At 61.7% G+C, this 19,304-nt stretch overlaps 2 protein-coding genes across 3 annotated transcripts in view; both read right to left on the bottom strand.

The window, feature by feature from the left end:
- The window catches only part of RIPOR1 (RHO family interacting cell polarization regulator 1), a 36,850-nt gene extending 23,484 nt beyond the window's left edge, over positions 1-13,366 (bottom strand). Inside the window, exon 1 of one of the 2 annotated variants that reach the window (XM_080364914.1) lies at positions 8,312-13,366. Coding sequence is in view for 1 of the 2 variants with exons in the window: in XM_080364911.1 (XP_080221037.1) it covers positions 523-679 (157 nt within the window). In the remaining variant the exon portion in view is untranslated. Of the gene's footprint in view, positions 1-522; positions 721-8,311 lie in introns of those variants that run through there. The other variant, XM_080364911.1, reaches the window with a different exon arrangement.
- A 129-nt stretch (positions 13,367-13,495) lies between these two features.
- On the bottom strand, positions 13,496-18,669 carry LOC308053559 (C-signal-like). The gene is made up of 6 exons (XM_080364970.1): positions 18,482-18,669; positions 16,314-16,365; positions 15,362-15,552; positions 14,874-15,032; positions 14,466-14,576; positions 13,496-13,775 (listed from the first exon to the last, which is right to left on the bottom strand). Exons 1-6 carry the CDS (start codon positions 18,626-18,628, stop codon positions 13,662-13,664), a joined length of 774 nt encoding a protein of 257 aa, XP_080221096.1. The 5' UTR covers positions 18,629-18,669; the 3' UTR covers positions 13,496-13,661.
- Between the last annotated feature and the right edge of the window lie 635 nt (positions 18,670-19,304).

The raw sequence follows: 19,304 nt of genomic DNA on the forward strand, positions 1-19,304 counted from the left end.
CCGGGCCCGGCCGTGCCCCCTACCCCCGCCCGGCCCTACCCCCTGCGCGGCCCTTCCGAGGCCCCGGGCAGGGCTCCCCACGCCGCAGCCGGCGCCATCCCAAACCCGGGAGCGCAGCAGCGGCCGAAGGAGCCAGGGACGAGGGCCGGGGCACACACACACCCCGGGTGACATGGCGAGGGGTGCTCGCCCCCACAGCCCGCGGTCAGGCCGTCCCTCCCCGGCCGCGGTGCCGGCCCTGCCGCAGGGTGCGGAGACGCCCCGGGAGCGGCGGGGAGCGAAGCGGAGCCCCCCGGCCGTGCCCCCCGCCCCACCCCGCCCGCCGCAGCCGCGCACCGGGCGCCCACCCCGGGACCGGGCGGCGGGCGAGGTTCCCGGCAGGCGGTGGCGGACGGCGACGTGGCCCCCCCGAGGGTGTAGCCCCTGCTCGAAAGCCACCCGCCCCGCTCCCCCCGCCCCGCTGCCCCCGCGGCCGGCGCCTCCCGGGCGGGGGACGGGTGCAGGGGTGCCGGCGGCACTCACATGTCCCAGGCGAGGCGGGGGGCGAGGCGGGGGGCGAGAGTGGGCCTGGCTCGGTGCATCCCCTTTGTTCCACTCCCATGGACGGGGAGCAAGCGGGGAGCTCGGGCAGCTTTGGCAGCGCCCACCCCGGCGCTCTCCATGGAAACGCGGGAGCCATGTGATTTCGGCAGGAAACCGCGGCAGGGCCAGCGCCAATGGCGGCCGCACGGCCCGCGCCGCCTCCCCCCCCGCCGTCGCCGCCGCCGCCACGGCCGGGGGTCCCGCGCCCACCCCCCGCTCCGCCAGCCCCGGCGGGACGCAGCGCCCCTCGCCCGGGCTGCCTGCCCTCCTGGCTCTTCCTGCCGGGAAGCCCGCCCCCCCCTCCGCACCCCCTTCTCCACCGCTCCCTGAAAGACCCCTGGCCCGTGGCACAGCCGGCTGGCAGCGGGGGTGGCATGGCCGGGCGGCGCAGTGACATGGCCAAGGCTGTGCTGGTCGGTGGCAGCGCCAGGACGGGCGCCCGAGCACACTTGCTCCCGGCTCTGTGGTTCCCCCCCGCGCCCCGACCCCGGCCGGCCCACCCCGGGAGAGCAAAGCATAGGCACCGGCCCGCCCCCCGCCCCACCAGCCTCCAGCGGGAAAGAGCAGAGGAGAGCTCGCAGTGTCCCCAGTTAAGGGCCGCGTCTCGCTGTTGCGCATGCAGGCTGCCACCCTGCCGGGCGCTGCGGTTACATGGCACTGGGTTCCTCAGGGAGCATCGTGGCTGCTGTGGATCGGACCTGCCCTGCCAGTCCAGGTCCTAGACCCTGACACCCCTGCGCGTCCCTGGAGATGGAGGGGCCAGAGGAAGCCACGCTTCTGCAGCACCACACCTGCCCCTCTCCTTCCTCCCAAGCCCATCTTTCTCCTGCCTGTCCTAGATCATATTGAGTCGACCCAGTTTTAAATGGGACTGATGCCTTTGCAGCCCTGGTGAGCCATCCTCCGTGCAAGGACGAGGCAACACAGCACTCCAGCCAGCCCCATGATGCAAAAGCACCAGTTAGACCATCATCAGGTCTCAGAGCTCAGCAGAGCAGGGCAATGTCAGCGATGAGGAAATCATTACACCCCTGTTGCTCTCCTGGGGCCACACCGAAGAGTGGAGTGCTTGCTGCTGCCAAGGATGCTTGGTAAGAACCGAGATGTCCCAGCTCCCAGCCCACCCCTCCAGGCTGGCCCAGTTATACAGGGAAGGAGAAGCAATGCACAGATGGGAGAGAGGACAGCAGGCCCCACAGCCACCAGGGAAAAGGCAAACCAAAGGGCCAACATGGACACGCAGAGAGCATGTGTGGATCCATCAAGCCAGCTGCTTGATCAACCAACCCAGGTACCAGCGCCACCTGGTCCCTGTCCCACTAGGATGGCCCGCCACATGCCTGGTGTGGTCAGGACTGCCATGCCACACTGTCATCACTTCATCCAGCATCCCACATGGGCCAAGTGGGGGTTGGATCCCACCCATACCCTGTGGATGGTGTCACCACCTCACTTAGCCCCAGAAGCTCTCCAAGGCCAGCCAGATCTTGCAGCGTGGGCTGGGGGGTGAGGTTAACTGGGGGGAGGCAGGAAACCTCCTCTGCTAACACCACTGAGCAGGCTGTGTGGATGGTCAAAGTCCATGCAGTGATGTTCTGCTGAGTTCTCGGGACTTGCCCCATACAGACACACTGCCAGCATCCCTGCCAGGGCTCCTGCTGAAAAAATAAGGGGGAAGCTGACTGCATGTAGCACTCAAAGGAAGCTTTTGGTGACCTTGAAACTCCTGGAGTCCCTTGGGTCACCCTCACCAAGTCCTCCCAGCCCTACCAACTCTGGGTCAGCACTCTGGCCACCTCTGCAGGCTCCCCGCCAACCTGCCACCACACCAGCAAGGTGGCCATGGGGACTTGGCGCGCAGCTGCAACTGGCATGGTGCAGTGGGCACTTGGAAGCACTGCATGGCTGCCTCTGATCCTCCTTGTGCCCCAGGCTGCAGGTGAGCAGCTGGCTTGGTGGGCTGCCTAGTGCCCACCACAGCTTGCCTGTGATCACGCAGCCCAGCTGAAGACCACCAAGCTGGTCCTACCCGCTCTCTTGCAGCAAGGTCTGTCTTCAGGTAGTGAGCATTTAGAGTGGGATAGGACAGGGTCGGATAGGGTCGAATATTTCACTTGGAAGGGACCTACAACAATCATCTGGTCCAACTGCCTGACCACTTCAGGGCCGACCAAAAGATAAAGCATGTTATTAAGGGCACTGTCCAAGTGCCTCTTAAACACTGACAGGCTTGGGGCACCAACCACCTCTCCAGAAGCCTGTTCCAGGGTTTGACCACCCTCTCAGTAAACATTTGGGGTGCCTGGAGGCGGGCTGACCCACAGCACCATTGCAAGGTAAACCACTGTTCCCGGCTGCTGCTGCCACGGCAGGGAGCAGTTGCATTGCTCTGCAGGCATCGGGAGAGGGGAGCGCAGCGAGGCTGGGGCCAGCAGGGCTGCCTGCAGCACTGCTCCCTCAGCTACACGCCTGCCTGCCCTGCCAGGCTGGGGATGTTGAGCTAAACACTGCCTCTGCCAAGGCTTGGGCTGGCACACCACACAGGCTATTGTAGGTCACCAGGAGCTTGCTTGGCGCAGACCAGCTCTGCAAATAAAAAGGGCAGGCTCACCGCCTGAGTCCCTGCAGCACCCCCTGGCCTGTCTGCTCCCCAAAACCCCCCTCCTGCTTTTAAGCAGGGATGATGCCTAGGGGCAGGCAAGGGTTAACCTTCCCAGCATGGATAGGGATAGTCCTGGGCCCCAGCCACTGGAGGAGACTTCTTGTCCCTGCCCATGCTTTGGGTGCTGGTGAGGCAGGAGTCCCTGAGCGCAAGGGCACCCTGTCTGAGCAGCGGCAGGCGGCAGACATCGCCCAGCACCTCCCAGCACCAGATCGCACCTTACTGAGGAGCTTGGTGACCCAGGACCACTCTAAGCACACTCCCCTCTCCCTGGCAGCCTTAGCCACCAGCTGTGCCAGCTGCCGCCAGCTGCCTGCAGTGATGCAGAGGAAGGTCTGGGCCATCAGCAGAGCCCCATACCACGGGTCTCTGCCCAAACTGCTCTTCTCGCAGCAGGCTGGGCCTGCAGCCACATCTTCCTCTCCCCTCTCTCCCGAGGGCAGGAGGCCAGCCCTGGCTCCAAGCCTGCCTGCCTCCCTCCATGGCTGCCCTGGAGCTGCTGCATGCTCAGCATTCCTGCTCAGCGTTGGAGCAAGGCAGTAAGGCAGGCCAGAGCCCCAAGCCTTGTGCCAGGACAGCCACACGTGCTGAGCACACTCAGAGCCCAGCTGTCACTCCCAAGAGCAGCTGAGGTGCCTCAGCTCGGCAGGTCCCTGCCGCAGGCTCAGAGCTGAGCATCTGGCATCCCGGCTCTGGGCTTCTCATCCCTCCAAGCTGCTCATTTTTTGGGGAACACAACCTGGGAAAAAGCTAAGGGAGCCCGGGCGGTGCTGGTGCAGCATGAGCAATGGAGCTGCCGCTCCAGCTGACTCATCAGCCCCAGCCACGCTCTGGAACTGGCCAGCAGCAGGGAAGGGCTGTGCCAGCAGGTCCTCAGTGCTGCTGGAAACCCTTCCCCGGTGTGCTCAGGGCCAGCGCTCAAGTGGCAGCAGTCTGGGGCACAGCCCTGACCCAGCCTGTCCCTCTCTGGGGGGCAGAGCTGCCTGTCCTCACACTTTGCCTGCCTGCAGGGCCAGGAGAAAGGAGGCAAGGACATCCCTGGAATGGCCATAAACCTCCCTGGTGTTGGCTGGCACCCAGTGCCAGCCAACTAGCCCTGACTCTGGCTGGCAAGCAGGCAGCAAGTCAGGGCTTTGCAGCAAAGCCAGAACATCCAGATTGCGACTGCACCAGGTTCAGCTCCAGCATGGTCCAAGGAAGGCAAGGAGCTGCAGAAGGGTACCATGGGCTAGTCCAGACTCTCCCTATGGCCACCAGCCAGCTGTCCCCTCTCCTGTCTCCCTTCTCCACACTGGGAAGGTGGCAGGCAGCATCTGCAACCCCTCCACTGGCTCAGCCTGGGGGCACTGAATGTGCCCTGCGACCACGTCACCTCCTGCAACCAGACAGCCTTCCCACCTCAGCACAGTAGGAACCATCTCACACACACCCCAGAGGAGGAATCACTCCAAAAGTATTCATGATTCACAAGATTCCTGCAGTCCCTTGGGTACCGTCTGACACTGAGCAGGAAAGCTGAGGTCATGGGTAAGCCCAGCAACCAGCCCAGCTCAGCACAGACAGACAGTGGCAAGGATGCTGGCATGGCTGGCCACGGTGCAGCATCAGCAGCCTGAGGTTTCAGCATTGCACCCAGTAAAGCTCATTGAATCGGCTGCGGCAGGAATACCTTGCCCCAAAGCTGGCTCAGGCCAGGCACGCTGGTGCCATAGGGGACGCAAGAGGAAAAGGCAATTCAGAGCATGGGGTGCTCTGGCAAGGCTGAGTTTGCATGTCTGGCAGAGCTGTTTGCAAATGCACACAAACATGGTCCTCCCAGAGCAGCGCAGGGAACACCACGCGTGCCCTGATCTGCTCCATGGTGGTCCCAGGCACTGCTGAAGTGGGGTCCCCATCCCGTAGTGAGCAGCACCCGCTGCGCCCAAAAGCACAGTGTGGCTCCATGCAGGGCCAGCCAGCGGGCACCCACGCTGGTCTCCCAGAGCGTGCACGCACTCTCTGCAGCGCGCACCAGCCTTCAGCAAATGATCCCTCCCCTCCAAAAACAACAAAGAAAATGCTGGGATGGGGTTTAAGGAAATGAAACCGGCTGCACAGGGTAAGCAAGGATAGGAAGTGGCTGTAATCATCTCCTCTCCCCGCTGGCCTGCAACTCTCCCAGCCCAGATTCTGCAGCAAGGCACATATAAACCCAAGGGGAAATCATGCGCTGGAGAGCGTGCTGGACAGCTGGGAAGTTTCCGAGCCATCAGCGCTCCTGGGACAGGAACAGGCACCAGGTGAGCCTCCATGTTCCCAAGCCCAGCACTTTTGTGCTTCACGCATCCCTGCAGAAGAGAAGATGCAGGGACACCTTCTGACGCCACAAGCTGCACTCTGCTCCTGGCACTGGCACCACGAGATGGCATCTCAGGAGCTTTGCCCTCATCCTGCACCTCTTCTGCCTGTCCTGAGCTGCTGGTCCAGATTTGTCCCCACTGGGATGGGTGTCCCTGGAGGAAAGTGGTCACAGCCAAACAGGCAGACCAGGGGTAAAACTGGTTGCTTTTAGGGCTGGCAGAGGGGTGACATTCTGATAGCACAGACGCTGCTGCATTCTCCCCACCCAAGTGATGCTCCCCTGAGCATTAGGAGGGGGTGGGAGCGGACCCATTCTGGCTCTCTGCAGGCCAAGCCCCCTCTCACACACCTCTAGCACATGTGTGGATGCCGCCAGCCCTGGGCCGTGGCTCCAGCCGGTCTCTCCTGTGTCTGTCACATGCCTTCGCGCGCTGGGGCCAGCTCTGTTTACATGTCCAAGTCTCATATTCTCCTGCCGGCAATGAGTCAGGCTTCCCTCCGACGACACCCTGCTGGCGCAGCAGCGTCAGGGCCCCAGCACTGTGTCACCAGCTGGCGTTCACCTCCCACCCAGCACCAAGCGGTGGATGCCGGACTGGGGAATGGCTGGAAAGGGCTCTCGCAGCCCTCTGCTTTCCATCCCATCCGGAGCCATCTGCAGCAGCATGGAAGGCGCTGGAGGCTGGAGCTCGCTGCCAGGAAGCTCTCCCTGGCTCAGCTCCACCAGGCCGGCTTCCTTCCCCTCTACCCCACAGGCACGTCATGGCTCAGTGCAGGGAGGAGTCAAGCCCTAAGCAAGCCCCCAGCCCTCTCCAGGGGGGATGGTGTGGGTGGGATGGCCAGGGTACTGTTGAGGAACCCCTATGTCTGCAAAGGCTTGGGGCGCAGGGGTGCCAGCTCACAGGAGAGGGGGTCCCCTGGATCTGGGACTGCCAGGGACAGAGGCTGGAGCTCGAAGAGGAAGCCACCCCTCTTCCTGGCTGCACATCGCCTGGCAATGCCGAGCTGGTGCTGGACTCGTAGGGTGGTGAGATGGGTGCCAGCTGCATGCCATCGCCCTGCCCATGCACAGCGGTTTCCCCAGTGGGAACCAGTGGTCTGCCCACTTGAGAGGGTCCCCAGCTGAGCCACAGGGAGGGCAGCATTCCTAGCCCTTCTGTGGGGGGACAACAGCACACTCCAGCCACATCCAGCTCCCCCTGCCTTTCCCTTGCTCCCTGGTCCTTCTTCCCCACCTATCCCAGAGCCAGAAGAGCTCTCCCTCTCTGGAGAGAAGCCTTTCTCCTTTGCTTCCAGCTTTCCCAGGGTGGGAAAAGAGCCTCAAGGCTCCTTTGTGGATCCCCCCATGTGGTTCCCCCTCACTGTGCCCAGGGCTGGGAGCGGGCTGGCTCTGCAACAAGCACAATAACAAGAAGCGTGTTGGAGCCCTTGGAAGGAGCAATGTTCCCGGATGGTATGCAGCCCTGGCAGCACTGGCTCTGCTTTAAAGGGTAACTTTATCCTGTAATAACAAACAAGAGGAGCCAAGTTCCTCCCCAGCGTTCACTTCCCTGGCTCCAAGGAGAGGGACACAGCAGGAAGAGCTCATCGAAGTGAGCTTGGATCCATGTTCTTGCCATCACTGGGTCTCAGTCCACTCCCTAGAGCCAACAAGGGGGGAAGGATGCTCCAGGGAAACAGGGCTGGGACCTGAGTGGGACCTAGCCATGTCCTGGCCAAGACTGGGACAAAACCCATGTGGCTAGAGAGGGTGGGAAGGGTATCTGCTGATCTCCAAGAACATCCCTGAAGTCCCTGTGCCACTCACCACATTTGCACAGATGCATTTGGGTACTGATGTGCTGGGACCAAGGGGACAACCCCTCCAGCAAGCCCTGCCCTGCAGGCGAGCAGCAGGGAGGCCCCCCCAGCTTATGGCATGCCCTGGGCAGCTTAACCCCAGCTGCCACCCCTGCAGACCCCCGTCCCTGCCCATGGCACCGCACAGGCACGCTGGCAGCTCGGTGCAGCACCAGCTCCAGGCATAGCCTCCCAGGAACTTGTTCTGCCAGAGCCGGAAATTCAGGCCCAGCTGGTGCCGGGGAAGAGCAGGGAGAGGCTGACCTGCACCAAAGCCCCAGCAGGACCCTTCAAAGCGGCACTGGGTCTGACGGCCAAGGGCTCGCTCTGGCGGTGTCACCCTTTTTGTTGGCAGCAGCCCGGCTGCAGCAGGATGGGTGAGCACCTCGCTGCAACCCAGCGTGCATGTTCCCATGTGGCATTCAGGCGGCAGCGTGGCTCACCCAGCACCTGAATGTGGTTTTTTTTTTAAGATTCACATGTGGCTGTGCCAGGGCCCCAGGGCACGGAGCAGGCTAGCCCTGACCAGCTGCTGGTTTGTGCTGGGGGTGCACATGGGGCACTGGGCAGTGTTATGGGCACATCAACGTATGCCGTAGGTTTACAGGAGACATGGAACATCTCTGCATCACTCTGGCAGGCTGAGCAGCTGGGCAACCTACCTCTGCCCCTGCATGGGCACCAATGCTCAGGAAAGGTGTCCCACTGGCGCTCATCACCAGGGAGGACACAGTCACAGCCTGTGCCAACAGGACACTAAGGTCCCCTCCCTGCCAGACAAGAAGGAGGGGAAGGGGGGTGGAGGGGAAGCAAAATTTGGGAGAGTTCAGTTGCAGAAGACAACAATCTGGAGAAGGTTGCTGGGATGTCTGTCTGATTTCCACTTACCCAAGGAATGGCAGGTAGCACCTCTGGTGACCCTGGGGTTCAGTTAAACCCCAGCTCATCAAACGAAGCTGGTGGAGTGCTGCAATTTTCTTCCCCAAGATGAATTTCCTCCAAACCATTTATTGGGTATCTGGGTTAAATCTGTGCACAGCTAGTAAAGCTGCTGCCTCCATGGTGTCCCCCCAGCAGACCAGGGGGGCTTCCAGAGGAAGCACCAGGCAGGACCTGACCAGCTAAAAGGGGAAGAGAGAACAAGGAGGGAATCATTGGCACCTGAAGCCTTCAGGACCTTCTCTCTGCACCCAGAAACAGCAACACCAGCGTCCGCCCTTTGCAGGAGTGGCTGTGGGATACAGCGTGGTTCAGGGGCAACCTGCTGGTCCCCAGGGTGGTAGAGTCTGCAGCAAGCTCCCAGTGCCAAACCATCCTCCCAGGCAGCTGCGGAGCCTTCCCGTCTCTGGCTGGCGGGAGCAGAGAGCAGCAGGCCGGGCAGCAGCAGGTTAAAAGCCCGAGGTGGGACCTGGTGAGCTGCTTCCTCCCGGCTAACTATAACGGAACCGGGAAAAGGGATGCACGGGGCTCCGCGGGGGCAGATAGCTATGGAGCAACCCCAGCCCACAGCTGCGGCCATGCCGGAGGAAGCCTCAGCACGTTATCTGCTGGCCACACTTGGCTTCCTCGGCAGCCCATGTGCTGCAGGGACCGGGATGTGCTTCCTCCCGAGCCACGTTTCTCATGCTCCCAGGCTGGGTGCCGTACTTCGATGGCAACCCTGGCGCCCAGCACCCCCTGACACTGCATGTCCCCAGGTGATCCAGCCTTCCCCACTGCTGGTGGCTCTGGAAACGGTCACCAGGCACCCTGAGTCATGGGACCGCAGTGCCACCAGGAACAGGAACGTCCCCACCGTGACTATCCTGCTGCCCCGTCCCCCCCATGCCATGGACAATGCCCACACCTTGGCAGAATGAAGAGCTTGGAAGAAGACTCCTGCCGAGGGGATCTGCAGGTCCTGGCTGAGGCCCCTGCAGTTCTAGTTGCCTCTGCTCCTAGTCCTGCCCTGGCCAGCGAAGGTCTGCCACACCTGGAGCTGCTGCGGCTGGCCACCCCTGCCAGACTGGCTGCTGTCCCAGCGCTTCGTTGTGTGCTGGCTGTTTGTGACCTGCCTCCTGCCCGCTGCTCCACCTCCACAGCTGCATCCGTGTCACAGGAGCAGCCCTTTTCCGTTCCCAGCCTCCTCTTTTGACCCTCTCCTCCTGGAGCTGGCTTTGCCTGTCATGGGGGCTCTGCCTGCTGCTGTTTGCCCCACTCGGGCACGGCACGTTGCCTCCCCAAACGGGTCTCACCCTCATCCTGGCAAGTCCTGCCAGGACTCCCCATGTCCTCCCCACGGACCTGCCTGACCCCAGCTCCTGGTGCAACAAGTATTTGCTGTGGCTCTGGTCGGAAGGATGGCAGCTGGTGGAAAAAGCCTGGAAAATATGGCCCCTCCTCACCACTGAGGTCAATCCTGGAGAGCTGCCAGGCTCCCCAGAGCAGAGATACGTTTGCCCCAAGTGCTACTATGGCCCCACAGGGGCTGGCGGAGGCAGTCTGAGCTGCTCTGGGTGACCACCTCCCTGCCTGTGGTCCCTGGAAGTCCCCAGATGTGTCCCCGTGCCCTCATGCACCCCTGTGTGAAGGGTCCCCAAGGGGCTGCTCAGATTTCGCTGCTGCTGGACTCGGCAGCCCCCCGCAGCAACGCACTGGGGCCAGTTGGCGCCTGTCCCCCAGCTTCAGAATAGAGACGGCTCAGCTGCTAAAGGTAAATGGATCCTAAACCACCCTTGCTCTGTCCCAGCTTGCCCGTGCTCCCAAGGAGCTGCTAAATGGCCAGGTAGAGCTGACATTCTAAGTGTCTCCTGGAGTGCTGTGCTGCAGCCCACTGAAAGGACACAGGGCATGGCACCCAGGGCTGAGTCTTGCCCTCATGGTGGGCAGGGGAGGCGCTGAGGTCTGACACTGCCCAGAGCCAGGAGATAAGCCTGACACAAAGCCGGCAAAAGGGACCAAGCAAGGCAGGAAACATCAGGCAGGAGAGGAAACAGGGAGATAATCAGCTGCATGAGCACAAACACCCAGAACTTGTGCAAAGGAAAAGCCAGCACCACTTGGCAAGTGTTTGAGCAGGGAGACCTGCCCATCTGTCCTCTCACTGAGGCTTTTTGAGGAACACATGTCCTGGAGCACCTTAAGGTGCTCGGGCATTCCTGGCCTCCAAGTTACCACAGCTGGCACAGTCCCTGGCAGCTCAGCTCCAGCACATGCTCCCTGGGATAAGCCTTGTCTTGGAGGAGGATGGGCTTCTGAGGAGCAGCTAGCCTCCCTCATGATGGCAAAACACTCACCAAGGGTGATTCCCAGTTGCAGGGCTCCAAGCTGGGTCATCCTGCCCCAGCCTCCTGTTGGTTTGAAAAATAGGATTGGACTGACCTGCTGTCACGTGGCTCTGCAGGACAATTAGCCTGTGGTCCCAGCACCCAAAGGAAAGACCACTGCCCTGGCTGCCTACAGGCTGGTGCTCATGGTGCTTCAACATCCAGCAGCCCCTCAAGGTTTATTCTCAGCCCCAGCAGATGAGCTTCCAGTAACGCCAGAGCGGACTTCACCTGCAGAGCTTCCTATTCCTTCTCCCACTTCTGGCACACAGGGCTACTCACGCCCCCGGTGACCTGCCCACGCTGTGATGTCCCAGGTCCCTGGGGGCAGAGAGATATACTCACAGATTTATCAGCCTCTTGAGCTCAGCCAGAACCCCACTGCCATAGTGGGTGGGCAGCCATCCTGTGTCACCAGCACTGCAGACCATCAGCCAAGCTGATGAAGCGTCTCCCAGCTTTCAGCAGTCCCATCTCTCCCCGTGTTCCCAGAGGAGACAGATTCTTCTGGGGCTGGCAATGATCACAGTGGGGGCTATAAGCTGCCTGCGGGCAGTGATGGGATCCCTGGCATAGCTCAGCCACAAGGATCCAGGACATGGCATGGGGCAGAAGGGAGGAACATGGAGATGGGCACAGCCACCCACGGCGACTGGCTGGGCTCCAGCTGGCTTGCGTGGAGCAACCAGGGCAGGAGAGCCTCTGCCAAGGGGCAGGAAGGGCGCTCAGTAGAGGCTTGGCCATGTCTGTGGAGCACTGCTGGGCTGAGCACAGCCATACAGCTGAAGGATCAGGCCCTTCACCCATGCTCCTGTCCCTCAGCCATTCCTCACGAGGGATTTCTCTCCTCCTGCTGCCATCACAGTGCTGACAAATGCTCGGGGAGGTGCCCTGACTCCTCTGGCCACAGGTATGAGCTGGGAAAGAAAAGAGCAAAGATGAGTGAGCGTTTGCATGGGAAATCAGGTGGCTGGAGCCCAGATGGTTCACAGCTTCCCCAAGGATGAAGCGGCTCTTGGCCAGGGCAGCAGCATTGCTCCCCATCTCTAGCATGGCTCTGTTTGCTGAGCTGAGCCCAGGAGGGGAAAGCCAAGGCCAGCACCTCCCTGCCAGGGAGCACCCGAGCAGCAGCAGGTCCCTTGCATGGGTATGGTTCCCCACAGCTGTGCTGGCAGCACCGGCCCCCAAGGGCCTTGGGAAGAACAGCACAGGCTTGGAAAAGCACGGTCAGCCTGCACATGGGGAAGACAGTGAGCTCTAAGCAGCCCAGGGTCTTGGCCTCCTTTGGCACAGCCAGGCATGGGTTGGCATTAGCCCCATGCCAGGGACGGGGCAGCGGAGCCCCAGCTCCTGGAGAGAAGTGGGCACCCAGGTGTCCCAGCTCCTGCAATTGCTTCAGAAAGGACGTGTCCCTCCATTATGGAAAGTCCCTGCAAAGTAAGGGACACTCTCTCCATCTGGGGATGGTCCCAGCACCCCTGAACTTCACAGGGGCATCTTGCCTCTCCTCCTACCCCTCACTGGGCACTTGGGCTGCTTGGGACCCCCAAGAGGGGGTACAAGGGCACAGGGGTCCCAGCTCTGGCAGCCCTGCTACCTGCAGCCACAGGCACCCTGTCCCCAAGCCCAGGCTGCAGACACCCCCTGCTGTCCCCTTGCCCACCCAGCCTCTTAAAAGTCGCTGCTACCAAAATGCCACTGCCTTGGGAGGAACTGGAGCCAGCAAGGCAGAAAAACTCTCTGGTGCCTGTGACTCACTGGGCTGTGGGTGTCAGGGCTTCCTGGAGCACAGCTCACCTCAGTGGGGCAGAGACGTGGTCCCAGCCCAGGAGTCTGCCCTGATGCTCTGTCTGCCTGGAGCAGGGGATGAGGGCTTCAGCATTTGTGCTCCTGGTTGAGAAACAGGGGGGCTCCTTCACAGAGCCGTGCATGGCCTCGAGATTCCCAGCAAAGCTGGTGCTGCCAGGCAAGCCCCCGCTACAGGGAGAGGCACAACCCCAGAGAAAGCCAGACCCAGAGGGACAGAGGCGCCACAGCCGATCCTCCAGAGGAGGAGGAGGAAGTGGTGGCCTGAGGGAAGGAGCAGTGGGTTTGCCTCTCCAAGCCAGGTTGCTCTGCCCACCTGAGCCTAGGCTTGGATTTGCAGGAGCCCCAGCTCCTTTTCCCCATGCTCCCCAAAGAGAAGCTCTTTCCAGAATGGGTAGAACCCCCTGAGAAAAGCCAGCACCACCCCAAAGTCCTTTCCTTCAGGGATGTTACCACCTCCCGGGCAAAATTCCCACAGTCCAGGGCTGCCCAGCCCATCTTACTAAGGTTCCCAGCTCCTCCATCCCACAGAAGTGCTGTTCCCATGCTGTGCTCCCCCATGGGACCAGATTTCCCCCACCCAGGGGTGCCGTGCCCAGCTGGGGCTCCACCATGGGAAGAGCTGGCTGCCTGGAACTGACAAACTTGACTGTGGTGCTTGGCCTTCCCGTTCCAGCCCTAATGCTGCTCCCAAAGGCTATGTCCAGCACAAAGTCCCCCCAAGAAATCTGTAGCAAAGACATACTGTGCTTGGGGTGGAAGCATTGCAGAGACCAGGCAGACCCAGGCACATTCAGCAGTCAGGAGGGACAGCAGGGCTTTGGGCTGGCCACCTTCCCTGGGACCTCCCCTTGGCTCAGAGCAGCCAAAGGCAAGGCAGGCAGACTGCTATAACGCTCGGTTAGTTTTTGAAGGCACCAGCTCCAGGCCAAGGCAGAGAAAGTCTCAGCAGGGAGAAGGCACAGGTACTAATTGACTTTATTAGCAACGTGAAGGCAGGGATTACAGGCTGCCCTGCACGCTCGGTGGAGTCCCAAGTAGGTCCCTTGCAGGGCTGAGCATCCCGGTGCTCCAGGGCACACAGAGTCCCCTGGCACTGCAGGGTCCCTCGCAGGGACAGACAGTGGTCACCAAGGAATAGCTTTACCTTCCCAGTTGAGCAGAGCGCCGCTGTGTTTCTCAGAGAGGATCGGCAGCACAGAGAGCAGCCCCCGCACACTTGTGTCCACTGTCAGGTCAGCCTGCAATGGGCACAAGTGAGGAGCAGGGCCGAGACACCGGCATCACTCCCAGTCATCCGCCAGCACCCGCTTAGTGTGTGCACATCGGCAGCAGGCTCCTTCCACCCAGACTGAGCAGGGGGCCGTGGGAGGTGGGACAAGCCTGTTGTGCTCACTGATGGCTTGGGCAGAGGTGGCTCCAGCTGGGAAGCCAGCTACAGGTTTAACCCAGTAGGACACATAAGAGATCCATGCTGCAAGTGGGACACTACGTGCAGTCTTCGCAAAACTCCAGTGTTTCAGGGACCACCCCCACCCCAAAACAGGGATCCTGCAGGATGAGGGGAGACCTCACGGACCTGCCGTTCTTCAAGGAAGGGGGCACAGGATGCAATCACGCTGCTCCTTTCCGCCCTGTTCTGTCAGATTCAGATTGTCTGCACATCTCCAGGCTGCCCAAAGCACCTTCCCTCCCAAACCAGCCTCTGCTCACCCTGGATATGTGCTGATGCTATTTCCCAGGCAGCACCCACACATTCTGCAGCGGCCCAGCACAGAGGCAGGCAACTTGCAGCCCAAGAGGCAGCTCATTCTCACATGGATCCCTCATCCCAAGAGCCAGGTCAGTCACTCAAGGCAACTCCTGGGGGAGTCTGTAGGCTTGGGTTCCCCCCATGGGTTCTCCCCTCAATCCACTCAGCTGGAACCCACCTCCTGGCTGCCCATGTCAGTTTTCACCCAGCCAGGGTGAAGTGCCACGCAGAGGATCCCGGCTTCCCCATAGGTCAGAGCCTGGCACTTGGTGAGCATGTTGAGAGCAGCCTGGGCGAGGAAGGAAGAAGCATCAGCCATGGGTGATAAAAAGCTCCGCACACCAGGCTCCCTCTCATCGCTGCCTCATAGTGAGGGAGAACAAGCAATGCCAGGTCTTCAAGAGACAGTGTGTGTCTCCCTTAGGTGGGCAGCAGCTGGGCACGGAGATGCCCAGGGAGCCTGGGGAGCACGGATCAGGCCCTCCATCTCGTGATCTCAGATGCTTCCCTGAGATCATGCCAGGCAAGGGGCAGCGCTGACTCCCACCGAGCTCATGAGCACAAGCAGGTCTCCAGTCTCCCATACCTTGCTGCAGCGGTAGGAGATGACAGGGTGGAAGAAGGACTCGGGAGTTTTCTCAATGGACCCCAAGATGGTAGAGATGTTGATGATGGCTGCCTTGCTGCAGCTCAGTCCCTTTTCTGTACTGTCCCGGGCAGCCTTCTTCAACAGGGGCAGGAACACCTGGGGAGAAGCAACCTTGTGGGATGCCTGTGCCTCGAGCCAGCCACACTTATGGCAACTGCAAGGGCAGGGAGGATGGGGAAGAACAGCAGGAGGCCAGGAGAGCCCAGGTGCTTTGCTGTAGTGGCCCACCTGCTCCCAGTTAGCCCAGCACAACATGGGGGCTACAGAGGGCTTGGGCTGGGAGCTCAGCCCTGCACGGGCCCCTCCCTCCTGCAGCCCCGGGAAACTTGGCAAAGCCCTCCAAGATCTCCATCGTGACCACAGGCAGCCCAGGCTACCCTCAAGCTGGAGCAAAATTCCCCCTCCATGGCGAGCTCCATCCATACCTGGGCCATTATCATGGGTCCCACTGCATTGGTCTTGTACGTTCTTATCATGTCTTCAGTGTCCACCGTCTCCAGTGATGCAGTCGGGGTGTAGATGCCGGCGTTGTTTATCAGCAGGTTCAAGCCCGCGCCGTTCAGCTTCCCCTCCACCACCTTGGCAGCGGCAGTGACAGCCGAGGGGTTCGCCACGTCTGCAGGGGAAGAGAAGGTCTGAGAGCCGGGGGTCCGCGCGGGGGGGCTGGGGAGAAGAGGGAGGGTCGGATGCTGAGGGACAAGCTCACGCATCCCGACCCGCGTGGCCTTCCGCCTGCGGGCACCAGGTGGCGCTGTGCGACCAGCTCCCCGCGCCCCGGCACCACGAGCCCCCGGGCTGCGCCCCTGCCCCAGCGCAGGCTGCCCCGCCAGCAGCAGGACCCCGACCCTGGGTGCAGCCCACCGGGCAGAGCCCCTTTGGGGGCAGCCCCGCGGTGGCAAGGCACCGCTGTGGCTCCCACGCTGCAGAACCCGGGGTGGTCTCTGAGGGGGACAGTCCCCACAGGGGCTGTGCTGGGACCCGCTGTGGAGTGGCTCTGACAGGTCCTACAGCTCCAAGGGCCGATCGCACAGGAGCCGCCTTCCTGCCGGAGCCCTTCTGGTCCTGCCTGGGACTTGGGATCAAGGCAGCTCAGCTGCATGGTAGAGCAAGGACGTGGCCACTCGGCTGGGGAAGCTGGAAGCTGCCCAGAGTGGGTCTGAAGAACCTCCTGGTCCTGTGGCCGTGGGGTAAGGAAGCTCCAGGGAATGGGGTACCGGGGCTGAGACAGGTCTGGAGCAGCTGGGCTTCTGGCAGCAGGACTTGAAGCAGCTCTACAGAATCCCCCATGTAGAGCCTGAAGGCAGGGAGCGAGGGAGAAATGGTGCCAGCACAGCTGGCAGCCACCAGTTTACCAGCTCAGAGGCAGGGCGCACCTACCCAGCTTCACAAGAACCAGGTTTGGGTGTTTGGATGCCAGGTCTCTCAGCTCCTGCAAAGAGACATGGAAACAGTCAGCACAAGGCAGAGGTGATGCCAAGCACCATCCTGGGGCACCAGTGATGGCCCACCCCTAAGGAAACTTCTTCCAGATGTTACTCAGCTTTTGTGAATGGCTGGACTGGTGACCTGCCTAGGTTCTCAGGCTTCTTCCAGGCTTTGAGCACAGCGCGGCCACAGCTGCAGGATACTATGGCCATTCTCCCAAAGGGCCTATGTGTACCACCAAGCCAGGGCCACAGCAAAGGATGAGAGCAAACTATTAAGGACCAGCTCACCCGGGTTGAGTGATGCAAACTGGCCAGGGCTATGGCCAGAAGTGTCTCCCAGAGGCTGCTGGAAGTGAGATGGAGGAGGAATGGCTGAGTGCCAGCATCAGACTTGACCTTTGGGGAAGTTACATCTGGATCCAAATAGCTCATTCCCAGGATCCACTCTGCTCTGGACACTGCATCTCACACCCTCAAGTGAAATAAGCCTCTCGGCACGTATTTATTGATTATTTTCACCAAAATGGAGGATTCAGAAGCCCTTTCCAGAATGCAAACTTTCAACTTCGCAGTTCCTAGCAGCTCTTTGCTGAGCCTTCTTCAACTATAGCAGGTTTTAGGCAACAGAAACCAAAAAACCACATTCAATGCATCTAAAATGAGCACTAATAGAACTAGAAGCCTCTTATGAACAATCCCACAGAGAATGCTGCAGAGATGCCACACAGATTGGTGGCTTCTTGTGAGGGGACCCATCCTATCAACACGGAGCAGGAGAGCTGCTGGCACTGGCTGTGATCCACCTCCATTCTCTGGGCTTCCCCACCAGACCGTGTGTTTCCATATTACTCCTGAGCACAGGAAAAGACAGAAACCCCATCTAAATTGTTTGTGATGGCCAACAGATGGTTCTCCTTCTGTTCTGCCCAGCTGCTGGCCTCAACAGCCTCACACCATCCAAGCATGAATCTGACCTCACCCACCCCAACACCTGATCTGGGCACAAAGGGGCAGGAGGAGCGATGTGGCACCAGCCTGATGGAGGATCACTCTGTCCTCGGTCTCCTGTGGTCATGGACTTCAGCAGCAGCACCCTGAAGACGCTGTCCTTGCCCTACCACAGCTGGACAGGGCTTAGAGAAGCATCCCCTGGTAGACAGCGATGCACATGGACCACCGTGGGGAGAAACCGGCTCCAGTCCAGCCCTGCAAGAAGTCCTCTGACCTCATCAGTGCCCAAATCCAGCAAGTTATTGGGGGGTGGAGGGGTGGGGTTGTGAGAATGGGGCAAAAGTAAGACCTCAGCTAGCCTGGACCCAACCATCTCGGGCCCCAGCAACAGCAGGATGTGCGCACCCCTGGGCTGGCAGCAGGGTGGATTCTCACTGCACTGTCCCTGCTCCTGAGCCAGGATAAAGGTGGCAGCGAGCACACGAAGAGCATCTCAAGGACTTCTGAAGGCACGATCCCTGCTGCGCACCACACCGACCCCTGCGTACAGCCGAGCTGCGAGGTGAGGCAAACCGATCCGCTGGAGCCAGGATCCACCAGAGAGCAGATCTCCCTGCCGGTGTGGCAGCGGGTCGCGGGCAAGCAGAGAAAACCTGCAGCTGGCCCTGCGGAAAGCCGCTGGGACTCCTGCTGAAGCAAGGCGGGTGAGCCTCTCCCACCTGAGCCCAACGCGACACGGGAGAGTCTCTCCCATCTTAGGGAAGTGGAAAGCGGGGGAGTGGGGATCCCCCGGCCCCACGGGCCACCAGTTAACGAACCCCCAGAGAGCGGTAACACGGCGCAGAATGGGCAGAGCAGCATCCCCGCCGCTGCCCCGGCCCAGCGCGGTGCCGGCGGCACACGGGCCGGGCGCTAGCACGGCCGGGCGAGCTGGGGCGCAGCCAGCGTGGCCTCAGGTGGCTCCGCAGCGCGGGCGGGTGGCCCGGCTCGTCCCTCGCCCGCAGCGCGGCGGCCCCTGGGCATGCTCACAGCGGGCAGGGCACGGCGCAGGCACCGGACCCTCAACCCCGCGCCGCCCCCGTCACGCCGGCGAAGCCAACCGAGCGTGTCACTAAGGGCACTGCCCGTGCCCGGGGCGGTGCCGACACCCCTGCCCCCCGCACTGACCTGGGCCCGCGGCCCCTCGGGGTCCCGGCAGGTCGCGAAGATCCAGGCGGGCGGGCGCGGCGCCCTCAGCAGCTGCTTCACCAGCTCCAGCCCGATGCCGCGGTTGGCGCCGGTCAGCAGCACCGTGCGCGCCCGCACCGCCGCCATCGCCCCCCTGCCCAGCCGCCCGGCCCCGGTCCCCGCGCCGCCCCCGGCACAGTCCCGCCCCCCGGACCCCGCCCCGCCCCCTGGCCGCCCCGCTCCGCCAAGCTCTGCCCCCCAAGCCCCAGCTGCCCCCAGCCCCAACCCCGCAGCCTCCCGTTTCCCCTTCCCCCCGAACATTCAGCACCAGCTGCGCCCCAGTTCTGCGGCCCCCCGCGGCGAGGAGCGGTGGTCCTGCAGCGATGCTCTAGGGGGGCTAGAAGGGACCCCCATCCCTTCCCAAGGCTGGGGTGCAGGCTTACAGCATGGCTGGGGTGGGGGCCCCAGCACCTTCGATTTCCCCCAGGCGGGGGAGGAAGGCAGCCGCACCCCCTGTTTTATCAGGCAGGTACAGACCTGTGAAGGCACCTGATCCCACTCGCTCCATGATGGCCAGACACAATCGATTGAGCAAGTGGGCTGCCGGGGGGGGAGGGGGGCTGTGGCATCGGGGGGCATTTTGCTTGGATTCGCCATGGAAAGGAGGAAAGCAAAGAAAAGTCTTGGTGGCATCTGAGGATGGGGCAATAGGGTGAGAAGGGAAAGGGAAAACAGGAAAGAAGCCATCAGCGTCAGCTGGAGGCCTGTGTACCAGCTCTGCCACCAGCCCAGGGTGGGTGTTGATGTTTGTTTTCAGCTGTTA

Source organism: Falco punctatus, assembly GCF_963210335.1.
Source record: "Falco punctatus genome assembly, chromosome: 14".
NCBI classification, from domain to species: Eukaryota; Metazoa; Chordata; class Aves; order Falconiformes; family Falconidae; genus Falco; species Falco punctatus.

Coding starts and splice junctions, on each gene's coding strand:
- LOC308053559 (XM_080364970.1), bottom strand. CDS start 18,628: ATGGCGGCGGTGCGGGCGCGCACGGTGCTGCTGACCGGCGCCAACCGC. Junction 16,366..18,481: donor CCGAGGGGCCGCGGGCCCAG/GTCAGTGCGGGG, acceptor GTCTCTTTGCAG/GAGCTGAGAGACCTGGCATC. Junction 15,553..16,313: donor CCTGGTTCTTGTGAAGCTGG/GTAGGTGCGCCC, acceptor CTTCCCCTGCAG/ACGTGGCGAACCCCTCGGCT.